This window comes from Osmerus mordax, chromosome 13 (assembly GCF_038355195.1).
Source record: "Osmerus mordax isolate fOsmMor3 chromosome 13, fOsmMor3.pri, whole genome shotgun sequence".
NCBI lineage: Eukaryota > Metazoa > Chordata > Actinopteri > Osmeriformes > Osmeridae > Osmerus > Osmerus mordax.
This window is the reverse complement of record NC_090062.1, coordinates 5,214,721-5,229,911: the sequence shown is the minus strand read 5'-3', so window position 1 is coordinate 5,229,911 and position 15,191 is coordinate 5,214,721. Positions and strand designations below refer to the sequence as shown.

The 15,191-nt window shown below is 47.0% G+C and overlaps 2 protein-coding genes across 3 annotated transcripts; one reads left to right on the top strand and one right to left on the bottom strand.

Annotated features, from left to right (window-relative positions):
* The first annotated feature begins 518 nt into the window (after positions 1–518).
* hrh3 (histamine receptor H3) lies at positions 519–2,427 on the top strand. The gene is made up of 3 exons (XM_067249414.1): positions 519–855; positions 960–1,126; positions 1,510–2,427. Exons 1-3 carry the CDS (start codon positions 519–521, stop codon positions 2,425–2,427), a joined length of 1,422 nt encoding a protein of 473 aa, XP_067105515.1.
* Positions 2,428–4,648: 2,221 nt separating this feature from the next.
* vps35 (VPS35 retromer complex component) lies at positions 4,649–14,693 on the bottom strand. 2 transcript variants are annotated; one of them, XM_067249217.1, is made up of 17 exons: positions 14,631–14,693; positions 13,650–13,736; positions 13,255–13,351; positions 12,445–12,568; positions 12,055–12,237; positions 11,477–11,696; positions 10,642–10,725; positions 10,234–10,343; positions 9,827–9,923; positions 9,514–9,662; positions 8,212–8,419; positions 7,436–7,591; positions 7,154–7,276; positions 6,695–6,874; positions 6,243–6,482; positions 5,457–5,600; positions 4,649–4,966 (listed from the first exon to the last, which is right to left on the bottom strand). In XM_067249217.1, exons 1-17 carry the CDS (start codon positions 14,631–14,633, stop codon positions 4,787–4,789), a joined length of 2,385 nt encoding a protein of 794 aa, XP_067105318.1. In that variant the 5' UTR covers positions 14,634–14,693; the 3' UTR covers positions 4,649–4,786. The 2 variants fall into 2 exon arrangements, with proteins under 2 accessions (XP_067105318.1, XP_067105317.1); XM_067249216.1 differs by having other exon boundaries at positions 13,650–13,748; positions 14,631–14,682.
* Between the last annotated feature and the right edge of the window lie 498 nt (positions 14,694–15,191).

Below are 15,191 nucleotides of genomic sequence, written 5' to 3'. Positions count from 1 at the left end.
TTAGAGTTTAGGGCACTTCCATTTTAGCACGCACCTGGTGATAGTACCGAGTTCAAACAGATTATGTTCAAGGGCCATTGAAATTAACAATAGGAAACTGAAGTGGATGCTCAGTTGGACCTGAAACAAACAGAATGGTAACATTCAGAAGGTCGTTATGTATACGATTTAGACAGCAACATGAAATAAACCAGGTATGTGAATATTAACCATACTGTAACCATGGAGCCTAAAATGCCTAAAATGTTATTATATCCACAAAATCACTGTCATAGCATGTGCGTTGCGTCCCAGTCACACACAGATTCTAGACTTGATAGGTTGGTTTTGAACGTCTTTACGTGCGCCCCACCAGAACCAATAGACATGCAGATCTCGTGTGATAAAACACCATGCCTCACAGTTAAGAGGCGTCCTCTTTTTCTGCCACAATAGGATACTTTTGGTTGAACACTCAACATGGTCCACTTTGTCTCGGTGGTTTGGCTTCTTGACAGTTAAACTACATTTTGGCTACAATGCAATCCGAATTCCCATCGATTTTGTTGGGCGTCGGATCTCCGACACCTGTCACCCCCCAATGGAAATCGGAAGATATTCTAAGCAATTTGACCTTCGCTTCCCATGGAAATGCAACGACCGTAGGTGAGATGGAGATGCCAGGTAACCGGCGCACACAGTATGGACAGTTCTCTCCTTCCACCTCGGTGTTTCTGGCGGTACTTATGACGCTCCTTGTCTTTGCAACAGTGCTAGGAAACGCGCTCGTAATTCTAGCTTTCATTGTGGAAAAAGGTTTACGCACTCAGGGCAACTTTTTCTTTTTGAATCTGGCCATAGCAGATTTTCTTGTCGGTGAGTTGGTTGTGTATGGTCTATTCCAATTGGTAAAATCCAAATATTTTTCAGTCCTGAAACTTTATTGTGAAACGTGGTTGATGGTTGTCATTCCACCCCAGGAGGATTTTGCATTCCAGTGTACATCCCTTATGTCCTGACGGGCGAGTGGAGACTGGGGAGAGGTCTGTGCAAACTGTGGCTCGTGGTGGACTATACGCTGTGCACAGCATCAGTCTTCAACATCGTCCTCATCAGCTTCGACCGGTTCCTATCCGTCACTAGAGCGGTAAGAGACCATTTACGCACGGCAAAGCGCAGTTCATGAACACACAGGACGGACTTACTATACTATTTTTCTTCGTTTACGCAGTACGTCGTGAGTTTGTCTGCTAGCACAAATAACTCAGTTGATTGGATACCCTTTTCGAGTTAAACAAATCAGGATTTATCATGTCAGCATAACATTGGAACAAACACTTATTAGAATACAAAAAATCACACAACCTTTGAATTGATCAATAATCCACTGGGGTAATAACTGAAATTTTCATTCAGACATGCCATTCAAGCATGCAGCTTGAATACGACAGATTCAATTCATTGCATTCATTCATAAGTCTATATTTTCATAACACGCTATGAAGCCCAAACTGTTTCCTCCTGCAACAGGTGAGCTACAGATGTCAGAAGGGAGTGAACCGGGGGGCTGTGATGAAGATGCTGAGCGTGTGGATGGCAGCCTTCCTCCTCTACGGTCCAGCCATCATCAGCTGGGAGTATGCAACGGGCAGCAGCGTGGTGCCCGACCTGGAGTGCCACGCTGAGTTCTACTTTAACTGGTACTTCCTGATGACGGCCTCCACCTTTGAGTTCTTCACGCCCTTCGTTACGGTGACCTACCTGAACGTCAGCATCTACATGAATATCCGTCGGAGGAAGCTGATGAGGGACGAGACCCCGGCCGACACCGTGGTGGCGGGGGGGAGCTGCGAGATGGAGGAGCTGGGGTTGGCGGGTGGAGGAAGAGGGGGGGGGCTGCAGCAGGTGTTCTTCGTCAGGTCGTTGGAGGCCGAGGGCCGGAGGAACCACACTCGTCTAGTCAGAGCCAAGCCGAGAAATTTCACACTGCCCAGTGCTAAAGTGTCGGTGGTGAGAGGCAACAGCAGCCTGGGGAGGGGGAAAGACAGCACCCTGCTGGACCTACCTCCACTGCAGATGGCCGAGATGGTGGTCCAGCACCCCTCGGAGAACGCCTTCCACCCCCAGAGGAGCCGCTCAGACGTGGCCGCCAGCCGCTTCCGTCTGTCCAGGGACAAGAAGGTGGCCAAGTCGCTGGCTGTGATCGTGTGCGTGTTCGGCCTCTGCTGGGCGCCATACACCCTGTTGATGATCATCCGAGCGGCATGCCATGCCCAGTGTGTCCAGCATTATCTGTATGAGATCTCCTTCTGGCTGCTGTGGATTAACTCCTCCATCAACCCGATCCTCTATCCACTGTGTCACACCAGTTTTCGAAGGGCTTTCAGCAAACTGCTCTGTCCAACCAAGGTTAAGATTCAACCTCAGTACATGGAACAGAAGTATTAACTGAAATTCCAAAAGCAGAGTGATAGATTGGGCTAGATGTGACCAATCATGATGCATATGTTGTTAAAACCACAAAGTCTGGGGGAACAAGAAGACTCTTCTCTGGCAGCATTTTCAGCAGTTTCCAGGACAGGTCTAGATGTTGGAGCTAAGGCTTTCAAACGTCAGGACTTTGCAAAAATGGTGCTGCATACCGTGTTATTGCATGATGGACTTTGTGTTGTGAACCTGATCTTGTTTTTTACAATATTGGAATAAATGTCGTACAGTGCTGTTTTCTTTGTCTCAAGAAATCATCAATAAAAGCACTTCACTTTCAGAGCCTCCGATCATTATGTCTCAGTTGCAGACAGCTTGATATCCAACAGCTGTTAAGTGAGTCTGCTTGTATTTACTAGATATCAAGCCTAGAAGTGTTTAGACAAACAAGTGCAATGTATTTTATCAGGTGCTTTTGTTATTACTCCAGAACAAATTAAGACATTGAGACTATTCCAATTAGAGTTTCCAAAGGTACAATAATACCATATGGTTAGTGTCACCGGAGGACACTGACAAATGTAATTCCAAACCATTGAAGTGCCCCCAGCAACTCTATAGTTCATCCTATCAAAATGGTAGTCATAGTTTCATATCATATTTCTATACCTTTGTTGTATCCAGTAGTCTGGTTTATGTACCCAGCAACAGTTGATAATGCCTGATTTAGTCATCCTTGATAGACAATACCTTTCTAGTGTATTCTTGGCAATAGTATGTTTCAGTCAGGGTCACTCAACTATAAAATCTCTCCATGATATACTATGACAGACACTGCAATTTCTGTAAATAAAACCTATTTAATTACAACTTCTGCTTCTCCACGGAGTAAGCGGTTTGTTAATTAAAGGAGCCCTCAACAGCCTTCTGTGTATTCAGCTTGTTAATAGAAGGCAATTAGATTATTCACAACTGACAGGCAGATCAGATATTACATTTGGGGAGTCGAGGGAAAAAAAGACCCTAACAGTTTAAATCAAAACCTGGTAAACAAGATGATGGGGGGGAAAAAAGTAAAAAAAAAAAAAAAAAAAGTAGGATTAATATGAATTAGTTTATTTGTGCAAATGACATTGATGATAATCGATGATATTTATTCTGCTTTTGTTTTTTTCTGATTTACAAGTAGGTTATACATACAATACATAAGGGTTCATTATCCAGAAGAGAGACAAGAAGATGAACAGAACCCTCCTCAGACAAAGATTCTAGGCAATCAATGCAGTTCATCCAAAGAAAATACATCCATCAGAGCTCCCCTGACAAAAGACCGTCGCACACACACACACGTTTCAAGTCCCCTAGCACTCGCAGATTCACATAGGCAGGGCTGTCTAGAAGCATGGGCAAACACAGCGCACTGTCACCTCCACACATGGCTAGCAGCCACAGGACACGGCAACAACCAGAATCAAATCAAATACAAAATAAAAAAAACAGCTTAGAAGCAAACATGAGATTCAGAAAAGGAAAGAGGGGAATGAAAAGGAAATGAAAGAGAGCACCTAATGGGAAATCTACAATGGCCGCCCTTGAAGAGGAGGGGATGGTGGGTGAGGGGGGTCACAGCACCAGGTGCATCGTGGGATCCATATACAACACAGAGCTGAATATGACATATAATATGAGCATGAAAACAAGACAGCTCTACAGCAGGCTACCTTAAGCTCCTCGACACAGCAAAGAGCGCCACTCATCCCCCAAGCATGCGCTCATATACTCCTCTCCGGTCACTCACGATCACTGATGGCTCGAGGAACTGATTAGTACCCGCCATATCTCATAGCAGTCGCTGGTGAAGAGGAGTGGATAAGGGCAATTTTGGGGAGGCCGGTGCATAATCAGGACAGTGTATGAGGGGAGACAAGACCAGACGGTAGGTTATGGGCAAGGAGGTGAGCATGAAAAAGACACACGCAGCTGCGACCGGCTACTCCCCTCTTCTTAAGCATGACGAGTCTGACAATAACGTGGTCAAACATGCAGGAATGATACGGTACCAGTCTGGAAGTGCAAGGCAAGGCAAGGACAGCCGACTGGCACACTGTGCATTCACGTCTCTTAATCAACACCTTCTGTCACAGTAGTAACACTACATCAAGTTCAAATCTCTTTTGTGTAGACGGGAGTACAGCGAAGGAGAATAAAGAGAGATGGACAGGAAGAGATACACACACACACACACACACACGGAGCGCAGATGAACGGTAGGCGTCGTGGGGGTTGACATCTTTCCCACTGGATGGAATACCCTGGTGTGAGTGTGTGTGTGTGTGTATATATATTTATATAAAGGTATTTATCTCTGGGTGTGAGGCCCCTACAGAACCAGGCCCTCGTACGCCGGGCCCTCAGATTCGGGGGACTCTCTCTGCAGGCGCAGGTGCTCCAGTGTGTTGTGGAAGTGTTTGTTAATCTGCTCCGTCTCCTCGCTGGCCTCCAGGTTGGGAAGGTCCTCCCGGATCTTCTGGATCAGCTGGTTCAGAACCTGCACCGTGACCTGCGCCCAGGAGGGAGGGAGAGGGAAAAGGGAGACAGAGAGAGAGGAGTAAAAGATTGATCGGTAAAGTAGAAGGAAAGAGTGGAAGAGAGGGAGAAAAAGAAAGAAATGTGTATTTTCCTGAGGGGGGGGGGTGGTACATGAAGGTTTCAGGGGGGGACTGCAGCCTCCTGCTGGTCTCACTGCCCTCTCAGGTCACTCTCCTCTCTCACGTCCCACTCTTCCTGCTGAGCAGTAAATAACTCCAAAATAGAAAGCCTCCCCCTGCCAGATACTATTGAGGCAAGTCTTTCCAGGAAAGTTTCATGAACCCACTCATGGACACACAAAGGAGCTGGTAGCAATGTAGGAGATGGCACATCTTTGTTGTTTTGTTTGTTTTTTACTGACAATCGAGTCTGCAGCACCTGGGACTAGCTGAAACAGCATGGGTGAAACCAAGGACAAAGACATACAGGCCGACTGCCAGCCAGCAGTCGAGTTCTCCTACCGCATCGTTCTCCCGCTCGTAGAAGCAGACGTATCTGTTGAGGATCTCGATGAACAGCTGCACTTGCAACGAAGGGTCCATGCACTGGTTGGCGATCTTCAAGGCCTTCTTCAGACACTCCATAACCCTCTTCCCATCCCTGATCTGGGGAGGCACAAGGACACACAAAACACTCATCATGACAGTCTGATGAGAGAGAGTGACACTGCCGAGTTCGGGACTCCAGCCCACACACAGCCGACGGTCGACGTTGACGCACACGCGCGCGAGCACACACACAGCATGTCAACCCGTTTGAACGGATTAATTAGCTTGATATTTTATTCAGGCTATCTTTAACCACAGAAGCTGTCAATCAACAAGACGGAGCGTGGCAAAAAAAAAAAAAACGGAAAGGAGTTAGTGTGAGAACATCTGCTGTGAGATGGTATCAGCTCCGCTCCTGCTGATCACTCGTTATGCAGTATGCACCGTCACAATCATCTCCCTTCAGTACAGCAGGCGGAAGGAGGGTTCTGCCAATCAAGCTAGCTATGAATCCCACCAGGCACCGTGAAACAAACACACTCTGCCTAAGAGGCTTGAGAAACAGCAGGCCCCCCTCGCAACTACGCGTGATTTCATCATTTACGCGCGGAGTGCAAAATTGCTTGATGGAATGCCATTATTATTCCATAACAGTCGTTAAGATTTAGTTCAACTGAGTGCAGTCCTTCAGTGTCCTGGAAGTAATACTGCACTGTTATACACACACACACACACACTTCCTCCACACCCAACGCGCACCTCGTCGCCGCTCTTGTCCGTGTTGCGTCCGGACCAGAAGAGGTGAGCGCAGATGCTGACGGCGCGACACTGGTCGGGCTTCTTGAGCAGTTTGGAGGCGGCGAGGGCACACTGCGTGCGGAGTGGCTCGTGGTTCTCCTCGCTGAAGCAGCGCGTCCGCTCAAACGTGCCGATGATGAGGGTGATGGCCGCCAGCTGCGCCTTGGAGTCGCTGATCTCATCCTCGTACAGAGAGAAGGCCTGGAGGAGAGCGAGAGAGAGATTTCAGGACCGGACTATCCGTCTTACCAGTATCCAACTGTCCGTCCATCTTTTCATGAGTTCGTCGAGAGGAGCTAGGCGTTCCTTGGTCTTTTCTGTATTGCTGATGCTTGCGGAATCCCTCATCTAAAACGTTAAGAAACCCATTCAGCAGCTATACCGTCTCCTGTGTCACCCCCCCGGTTGCCTACCTGGGACATGAACTCGTAAGCCACCGTCTCGTGGTTCTCAAAGCCGACCTCGCCGGCCGCCAGCGCCCCCTGCAGGAACAGCCTGAGGGGCAGCTCCGCCAGCTCCGCCTTGATCAGGGCGCTGATGGTGTGGTGGGCAAACGAGAAGATCTTCTGACATTTCTTCTCCCACTTGTCGTCCTGAGCCGGGGGGGGGGGGGCAACACACAGTACAAGGTCAGCATCTCCGTTCCAGTGGAACATAATGCATTGTCAACAGCCATCTGGGATGGTGAGGCACACAGTTCCTTGGAACTAGCCACTGGAACTGTTGGTTTCCTGCTGTTCTTTGACCCCAACCTCGTGTATAATTTTCCCACTACTTTGGATAAAAGCACCTGCTAAATGACTAAAATGTAAAATGACTAAAATGTAAATGGGATGAAAACGGAGGAGGGTGGGAGAGTGGCGGAGGCGTACAGAGGAGGAGTTGTCTTTGTAGCGGAAGGCCAGCTGGTAGGCAGCAAAGACCAGAGGGGGCAGAGTGTAGCGAATCCTCTGGTTGCCTCCTGCACCAAAGTGCTTCCTGGCTGTGTTAAGAATCTGAAAGAAAAAGACACACAAACGGGTGTGTACACACACACACACACACATTACTTCACACCATGAGCAGGGCTATTGTTTTCTACTATCTTCAGGGCTGCGGTGTACAAATGGGTATGAAGGCCACTGTATTGTGGTATGCTCTGGGCCACTGTGTACCAGGTACTGTTGGTCGGGGTCATCGGAGTGGAGGAGGTGGATGAAACGACCCACAAGGCTTTGCTCCTCTGCAAAGTCCTCAGGGTCTGGGTCCTCAGCCGGCTGGTCGGGCTGGTCCTGAATCAGCGTTGACACCAAGCTGAGGATAGCATCAACCTGGAAGAAATGACGGGGAAGGGGAGAGATAGAAAGAGGGAAGTGAACAGTGTGAGCGGAGCTATACTGGTCTGTGCTTTGATTCCTAAATCAACCCCGAGCCTGGCCCCTAAAGAGAACTTGATTACGAATCAATTGGTAACTTCGTTAACCAACGATTCCTGATTATGACCATTGGTCATAATCAGGAATAATCAGGACTTGTTTGACCTGCACAATTGCACCACGACAGTCGTCGTGGAAACGAACAGTGAGTGGGTGGCTCTCATTTGGTTGAGGGTCATTTAAAAGGGCAATGCTCTCCTGGCATTACTTGAAAATCAATCTCGTCTTTTTGTTAGCTGCCATCGCTTTATGGACATAAAGGATGTGTGAGTCATGCTGGACTTCTCTATTAAAAGCCGGTGAAGGTTTCAAACCTGAACTCGTCGACATCCCTTAAAAGAAAGAGGAAATGTAAACAAGCCAAGTGATGTCGCTGGCAAGGCTAAGCCAGATGTGGCTAAGCGTAGCACAGAAGATCAATTGAGAGTAGGCTCGACATAAAAAATGCGCGTGTACAATTCCAATGCTTGCGAGTACCTCAGCGTACATGCGAATACACGTCCGTTAGTCCTGACCTGTTCCTGGGAGATGATGACGGTGCTGTAGTCCAGGGTGTTGCTCAGCACGTAGCAGCTCATGCTCTTGCGCGACTCGTAGTCGAAGTACTCGAACAGCGGGGGGAAGTGCTTGAGCTGCAGCACAGTCAGGATGTTGTTGTAGGTGTCCACCGGGATCTTCAGAAGACGCGTCAGCTCCTTGGACACCGCACTGCTGGTGGCGATGCTACAGACAGGGTGGGGACAGATCGGTTCAGGCTAAGCCAGGCTGGATTCATTGATGTCAGGAAACGGGCTTGAGTTACCTCAGGTCATTTGTACCTCAGGTCATGGCTGAACACTGGGACAAAGTTCGATTTTGAAAACATATGGTCCATACTGAATTCTATTTGATATTGTATATGACATTATACAACAGATGGTATAAACAGTATTGACAGAATGCTAAATGTGCCACAGAGCCATTTCTCTCTGTGTGTCCAAGTGAAGCACGTCTGCAATGCAGAGCAATGTTACATCCAGTATGGATACAGCCTTACACTGCAGTGAAACAGCTTATATCGTTCAACAATTCTGAAATATCATTAATGTGTAACATCTGTTTGTCAGATGTGGCCTCACATGGATTTGTTCGAGTGTGAAGATGAAGAAGAAGAAACAGAAAAGAATAAAGGGAATTACTGATTTTCTATTATTATGTGACCTAGGAGATCAAAACAAACTGTATTGAGTTCTATAATAGTCTGCTTCAAAAGATAATTAAGGCTTTTCACTGATGGCTGTACCTATAGGAACAGCCCAATATGGAGTTGAGATGGGATGGAAAGGGCAGATCAATCCAGATAATTAGGATAACCTTTCTTTCCCTTTCTCTTTTGTGCTTTTATGTCTCGGTGTGTCTGGAAAACTACAGTACTCCAATTCAGACATACTAATACCTTACCCTTCTTCGTGCTCCCATTTTTTGGAACAAAGCAATGCACTCTGGTGCAAAGTGGGGTTTTTTCTACGTCTTCATCTAACGACTATAGAGCATTGCTCTTTCCTGGTCACACACAGTGTTCCTTTAGGAGGTAACTTTCTGACAATGTCCTGCATGAACAGGGAACTACCCTACTTAGTCTACCAAAAGTTATGATCAGTGAGAGAAGACATCCTGTGAAGTGTCAGCGCACTGGGTTCCTGGGTACGTGTGTGAGTGAAGTCAAGCTAGTGCACATTTGGTGTGCTGAGAAACTCCCATCCACACCGCATCAAATTCCAATTTGATGCGCGCCGGGTATGACAACACCTGTTGAGTGACGGCGCTCTGGTACTCACTGTTCCAGGTTGAGCTTATTAAAGATGTCCACGGTGCTCTCCAGCACCTTGTCTACATAGTCCACCCTGTCAGGGTAGCACTTCATGGCCAGGTTGATGAGGGACACCTGCAGGGACACCACATCCTCCGACGGCATGTCCTGGCGAGACTGGAAAGGCAGAAAGCCACACAAGCGGACGAACACGATTTAGGTCCACACGGCTCTTTTTGAAAAGGAAAGCGGCAGACCTTTCAGTTGGATGCATAAGCACTTAGACTTGGGGGGAGGGCGGAGGGGGGGGGGTAGTCACTGTGTAGCTAAGTAGGTCATACCTGTATGACTGTGGCCACTTGTTGGGAGAAAATGTCAAACAGCTTGATCTCAGCAGGGATTCCCGGACCGTCTTCTCTGTGAGCAAACAGCGCCAGTCTGCACCGGACCAAACAAATAACAACAACATCAGAAACCGGAGGACGTCAATACGCTGAGATAAATAGACTTCAGGGTGTGGAGTTGCTATGTTTGAACTTGAAACAGATTGTAAGATTTATAGTGTCGTCCTATTTTTTCACCCCCATTTGTACAAAGACCAGTACCCGGTGCACAATGTCGACCAAACAGACCAAGCCTAGCGCTACAGTTAACTAAAAAAGGTAGGCATGCAGAAAAGGGCTTCTCATGGCTCCACCAGGCTGAATCCCTTTGCCAGGGGAACTGTCAGTGGGCTGCTATCCTGTACCTGTCAATGAGAGCGATAATGATGTTCTTGACGTTGACGTGCTGGTGCAGCTCAGCGCAGGAGCGCAGGAAGGGGTTGAGCGTCTGCAGGTGGAACTCATCTGGGAAGACCTGGAGCACAGGGGGAGTGCCGAGTTAGCAGCGTGTTCCTCCGTGTGACGCAGGGTACTTGGGTAACCTGCTTTGACTTTTCCCATTTCCAGGTATGTGTTCTGATTCAGGGGTGTGAAACGAACAATGGGCTTCCACTTTTCTCGGAGATCGTGGCTTGAGGCCCAGAAAAAGCACCCTGGAGATATAATCTGCTAGATACTATTGAGTTGGAGTGAGTTTCACACTGATTCACACGTCAGGTGGCGAAACGGTGCCGTCTTACAATACTGTCTCGAATGAGACTGGTTTACTGTACCTGGATAATGCACTCCATCAGGTACTCCTGGGCCAAGGGATCCCTGCAGTTCACAACCTGCTCCAGCACACCTGACAGCACAATCTAGATAATCACAAACAAACATGTATTCAACACAGACAAAACATGGGGAAAACCAACACAGGGCTTGTTGGTTCAGCAGATTGGTGTTAATCCAATCAAAGCACAGGTAAACACTGACGGTAGAACACAGAAAGGGGGGGGAAGAATCTAGATGTGCATGAACGGAATCGTAACTCAATTCAAATGTAATGTTAACATAAACACAAAAGATATATCACAACTAAAGATGTGCCTCCTTGTGTGGGATCTGTATATTGTAAATGGGAATAAATCTCTAATAAAAAAAACACATAAATGCTGGAGTGAGCCCTTCAAAATGCCAACATTCTCTGTGGAAAGGATGTTTTTCTTTTCATTTGCAATTCCAATAGGCTCATCGGGCATACATGAGGCAGATGGTAATTGATTCACATATTAAGATTATTCACTATTCTCAGCCCACACTACAGAGCCCTACTGGGACAATAATGCCCTCCATTGAAACCCACTCAATAATTAGGCCTCAGTCTTATGCACAGGTGCTATCTACACGGCATGCTGCACGTTCTGTCCTAGGTCTTACCCTGCTCTCCTTTACTGTTACACACTGAGCTTGGCTCAAGTAGCACTTCATTTGCAAGTTAATATCTAATAAGTGGTTCAAGCGACACGCATCCGATCAAATAGAATTTGAGCCTCACAGAAACACACACATTTCTCCCCTTCAACAAAGACACACACACACACACAAACGCACTGTCTCGCTACCTACCTGTTTGTACTTGTCCACGTTGACCCCCTCCAGCTGGCTGAGACGGACGAGGTTGGTGCCCACCAGGATGCGGAGCTCCTGCCTCTCCTTCTCCCTCTTCTCCCGGTCGCGGCTGTGGCCCTGGTGCTGCATGCGCACCCACAGCTTGTTCATCTCGGCAAAGTTGAGCAGGACAAAGTCGATGGAGTCGTTGATGTCTCCCGTCATCTCCTCCCCTCCCCTGGACAGGTAGGAAGAGCAGGTCATGGGGGTCACATGGCTTTCATAACTCCATAAAAGCATCCCTCTTTTCCCAACGTAGTCTTTGAACTAATGTCCTTTCTGGATGTTCATCTACGGAAAGGACTGTTCATCTAGGGCCATACAATAATGCTGACTAAATGCCAGGTCAACCCCTTGCCATTTGCTGTAGTATACTTGTGAAGTTCTGAAAAATCCAATCAAGAGCAAAGAATATAGAGAACAAGTATGTTATTTAAACAGTCGGAGGGGTAGGTCGGATTCAGGACCCTCCAGTCAATGGCTAATCTTCAGCTCCGCAGGCTGAGGCGCTCAGACTGGCTGTTTGCGGTACATACTCTGCCTGCTCCCCGTCGTCGGGCAGGATGTTGCGGGTGCACTGCAGCAGGTAGTTTCGGAGGAACAGGCCACGCAGAGGGTGCTGCACCCCGCGACACATCTCCACCAGGTCCTTCAGGATGTCCTTACGGGACTGAGGGAAGGAGCGCACGTACACCACCCCCACGGTTATCAGCAGGTACCTAGAAGGAGCAGGAGGAATAGGAGGAGAGATGTGGATGTATTTATTTCAGGTGGCATGTCGATTTGGGTTGTGAAGTCAATTTTACATTAGTTGGTTCAAGTAAACTTTACACACTGAATAAAACACAGCTCTGGAAATTCAACATCTGCCGTAGATACGTGACTCAGGTGGGACTAAGAGGCTTGGAGTGAGTAAGGAAGCTCACAGTCTGGGGATGATGTTGCCTGCGTACTGGACCAACTCGTACAGGTCAGCCACCTTTCTGCCCTTAGCAAATTCATCCGTCAGGTACACCTCCAGGTAGTGGAGCTCGTCAGAGATGGCCATGTCTGCACCCAGAGTTAAGGAGGGACTCAAACTGCATATTCTGAGGTTCACATGGACTCATCAGTAAACTTGCAAATTGCAAAAGCATGAGACTGAATTCAAACCGGGCCCCGAGTTAGAACACTACTAGTTTTCCTGTGTGTATCCATTGCATTCAATGTCTATAAAAAACATGTTTTCAAATTTATAAGAGAAAATGCTGTACCTACCCTACCCTCCCCCAAACACCCAGTCCTTAATATTGTAATGAGAATATAAAAAGCACACACCCCAGAGAATGAGAAGAATGCAAATAATCTAAGTATTAATGTAAGTCTAGACCACATCTCGACCACAAAGGCTCCACTGGCTGGAGTCACAAGCACCTTTTACGCTGGCTGTTCAAGCCGGGAATGTTGTGCATTTATTCTGCCTCGCAGTTTTGTGTAAAAGGAACGGACACGGAGTGTGGGGGGGGGGGTCACTGTACCGGCAATAAGCCGGCAGCGGAGGTAGTCACAGAGCTGCATCGCATTATAGGACTACACACGGTAGCAATGACACTGACGTTGTGCCCCTGATTCCAGAATGCTGGCATGCTATCGAAAAGCATAGCCGACATGGGGCAGCATTATGCCGGCTTTTCTTGGTCTTCTTTACAGCAATATTGCAGGGTCTCAGAGTAAAAGGGGGTACACACTAAGGATACAGAGTTCATAGTAGCTTTTTGGAGACAGCATGGAGGTCCTGAGTTCCCCCAGCATGTTGGAGGCATGTTTCAGGGCATCCATCAGTTTGTTCTTGTCCTACACAAGCAGGTCAGAGGGCAAAGGACATAAATTATACAAATTCTTCTTCATGGGAAGTACGAAGTACATGGGAAGTAAGTCAATTACAAGAGTGATATATCTGGATCAGGATAATGTTACATCTGTAGATTGCAGAGGGAGGACAGTGCATTATAATAAAATGAATGCAAGGTTTAATTACATTCAATTTAAAAGGTAAGCTACAGCATTGCTAGTAGCTGTGTACAAGATGTGACACAATTTAGCACAGTAATCTGTGGCTGCATAAGAATCTCGTTCTCTTTTGTGGTCTTACCAGGCATCGCTTCATCTGAAATGACTGCACCTTGACAGCCTGAACAGCTTCATCCAGAAGCTTCTCCTGCTCGTCCTGGGGCGACTGCTGCATGGTAGGCTGAAACACAGCCCACAGGAGCTCAGAGGACACACAGCACCGTACCCAGACAACTCCATCAACACACCCATCTCATACTCTTGAGGCTTGAGATTGCAACGTTAGCTACGTGGGCCCAGACCGTAATCTAGGGATGAAATATATTAGCAGACGAACCAGTATGCTACTTAGTGAAATTTTCACAACAAGCTAGCTTGCATACAATTATTGGCAGCTGTCAGATGACATTCACTAGCTTTCCAGTTAGCTAACGTATTAGGCTAGCTAGCTACCGGTAATAGTCTAGAGCTGACAAACTAGTGCTAGTTAAACTAGCCTGTACATTCAAGAACAAAATGTGCTACCTAATATGCTCAATATCAGAAAGAGGACTTGCTGCAATCACGCAATTGATGAATTTTTAAGGCAATACTACAAATATGTATTGTGATGAATCATTTGCATCACCCTCACTACACACTGGAGTTACATCGCTAGACTAGCTGCTAACTAGCCGACTCAGCAAGCGTCCAACTAGCTAGCACAAGGCCAATTTTGACAGCTCGCACAGGCTGCACTTGCAGGTGAAAGTGCGATTTTTAAAAACACTGCAACGCTTCCGACAATACATTTCCTTAGGAAGGGATGCACACCCTAAAACCAAATAAAATCACTCGTTCCTTAAGGAGTGAGGACATGGCTTGCTAACGTTAGCTAGCGACTAGCCAGGCCCATTTAGCACAGCGCCACCCAACATTCCATAAAGCTTGCTTGCTTTAAAGCCAGCTAACGACTGCCGAATTCCACATTCATTAAATCAGTTCCTGGTACAAAACAAGGATAAAACACGAACAAAACGGATATATAAATGAGTAGAAACTGTTTTATATCGGATTTACTTACCATGATGATCAAGTCTGTATCAGGAAACGGGAACCCTCAACCCTGAATTATTTCCCAGTCATGTGACTCCTTCGAATTCATCCAGTGACCCCTGTCCGTCTGCATTGGCTGAGCCGACAAGTTTGTGATGCAGCCCGTCCAGTGTGTATTACCGTAACTAGATTGTACAAGACTGGAAACAAATGCTGTACATTATCACATCAAGCTACAAGAATGTATTATTTATTGCTAAATTAAACCGTTTCTCTCAAACGTTTTAAGAAATGTGTGTTTCGTCAATTGCGTGGCTGTTGCTGCATTTTGACAGTACTGCTTATTTTACGACAAAATGTTTTCCAAACTTCTCTAAACAATTATGCTTGTTGTTGTATGGAAACAAAGGGTTGTCGCTGCTGCATCGTGATAGTCATTTATACTTAGATCACATGTCTTGCAGTGATCACTGCCGTTTGAAACAAATGGAAAAAAGTAAATACACAACCCAGCACTAGGCAGGATGCACGTACGTCCACGCGTGTACGTGTTTCTTGCTTTAGCCAATCAAAAGCCGAAATCGGGCTG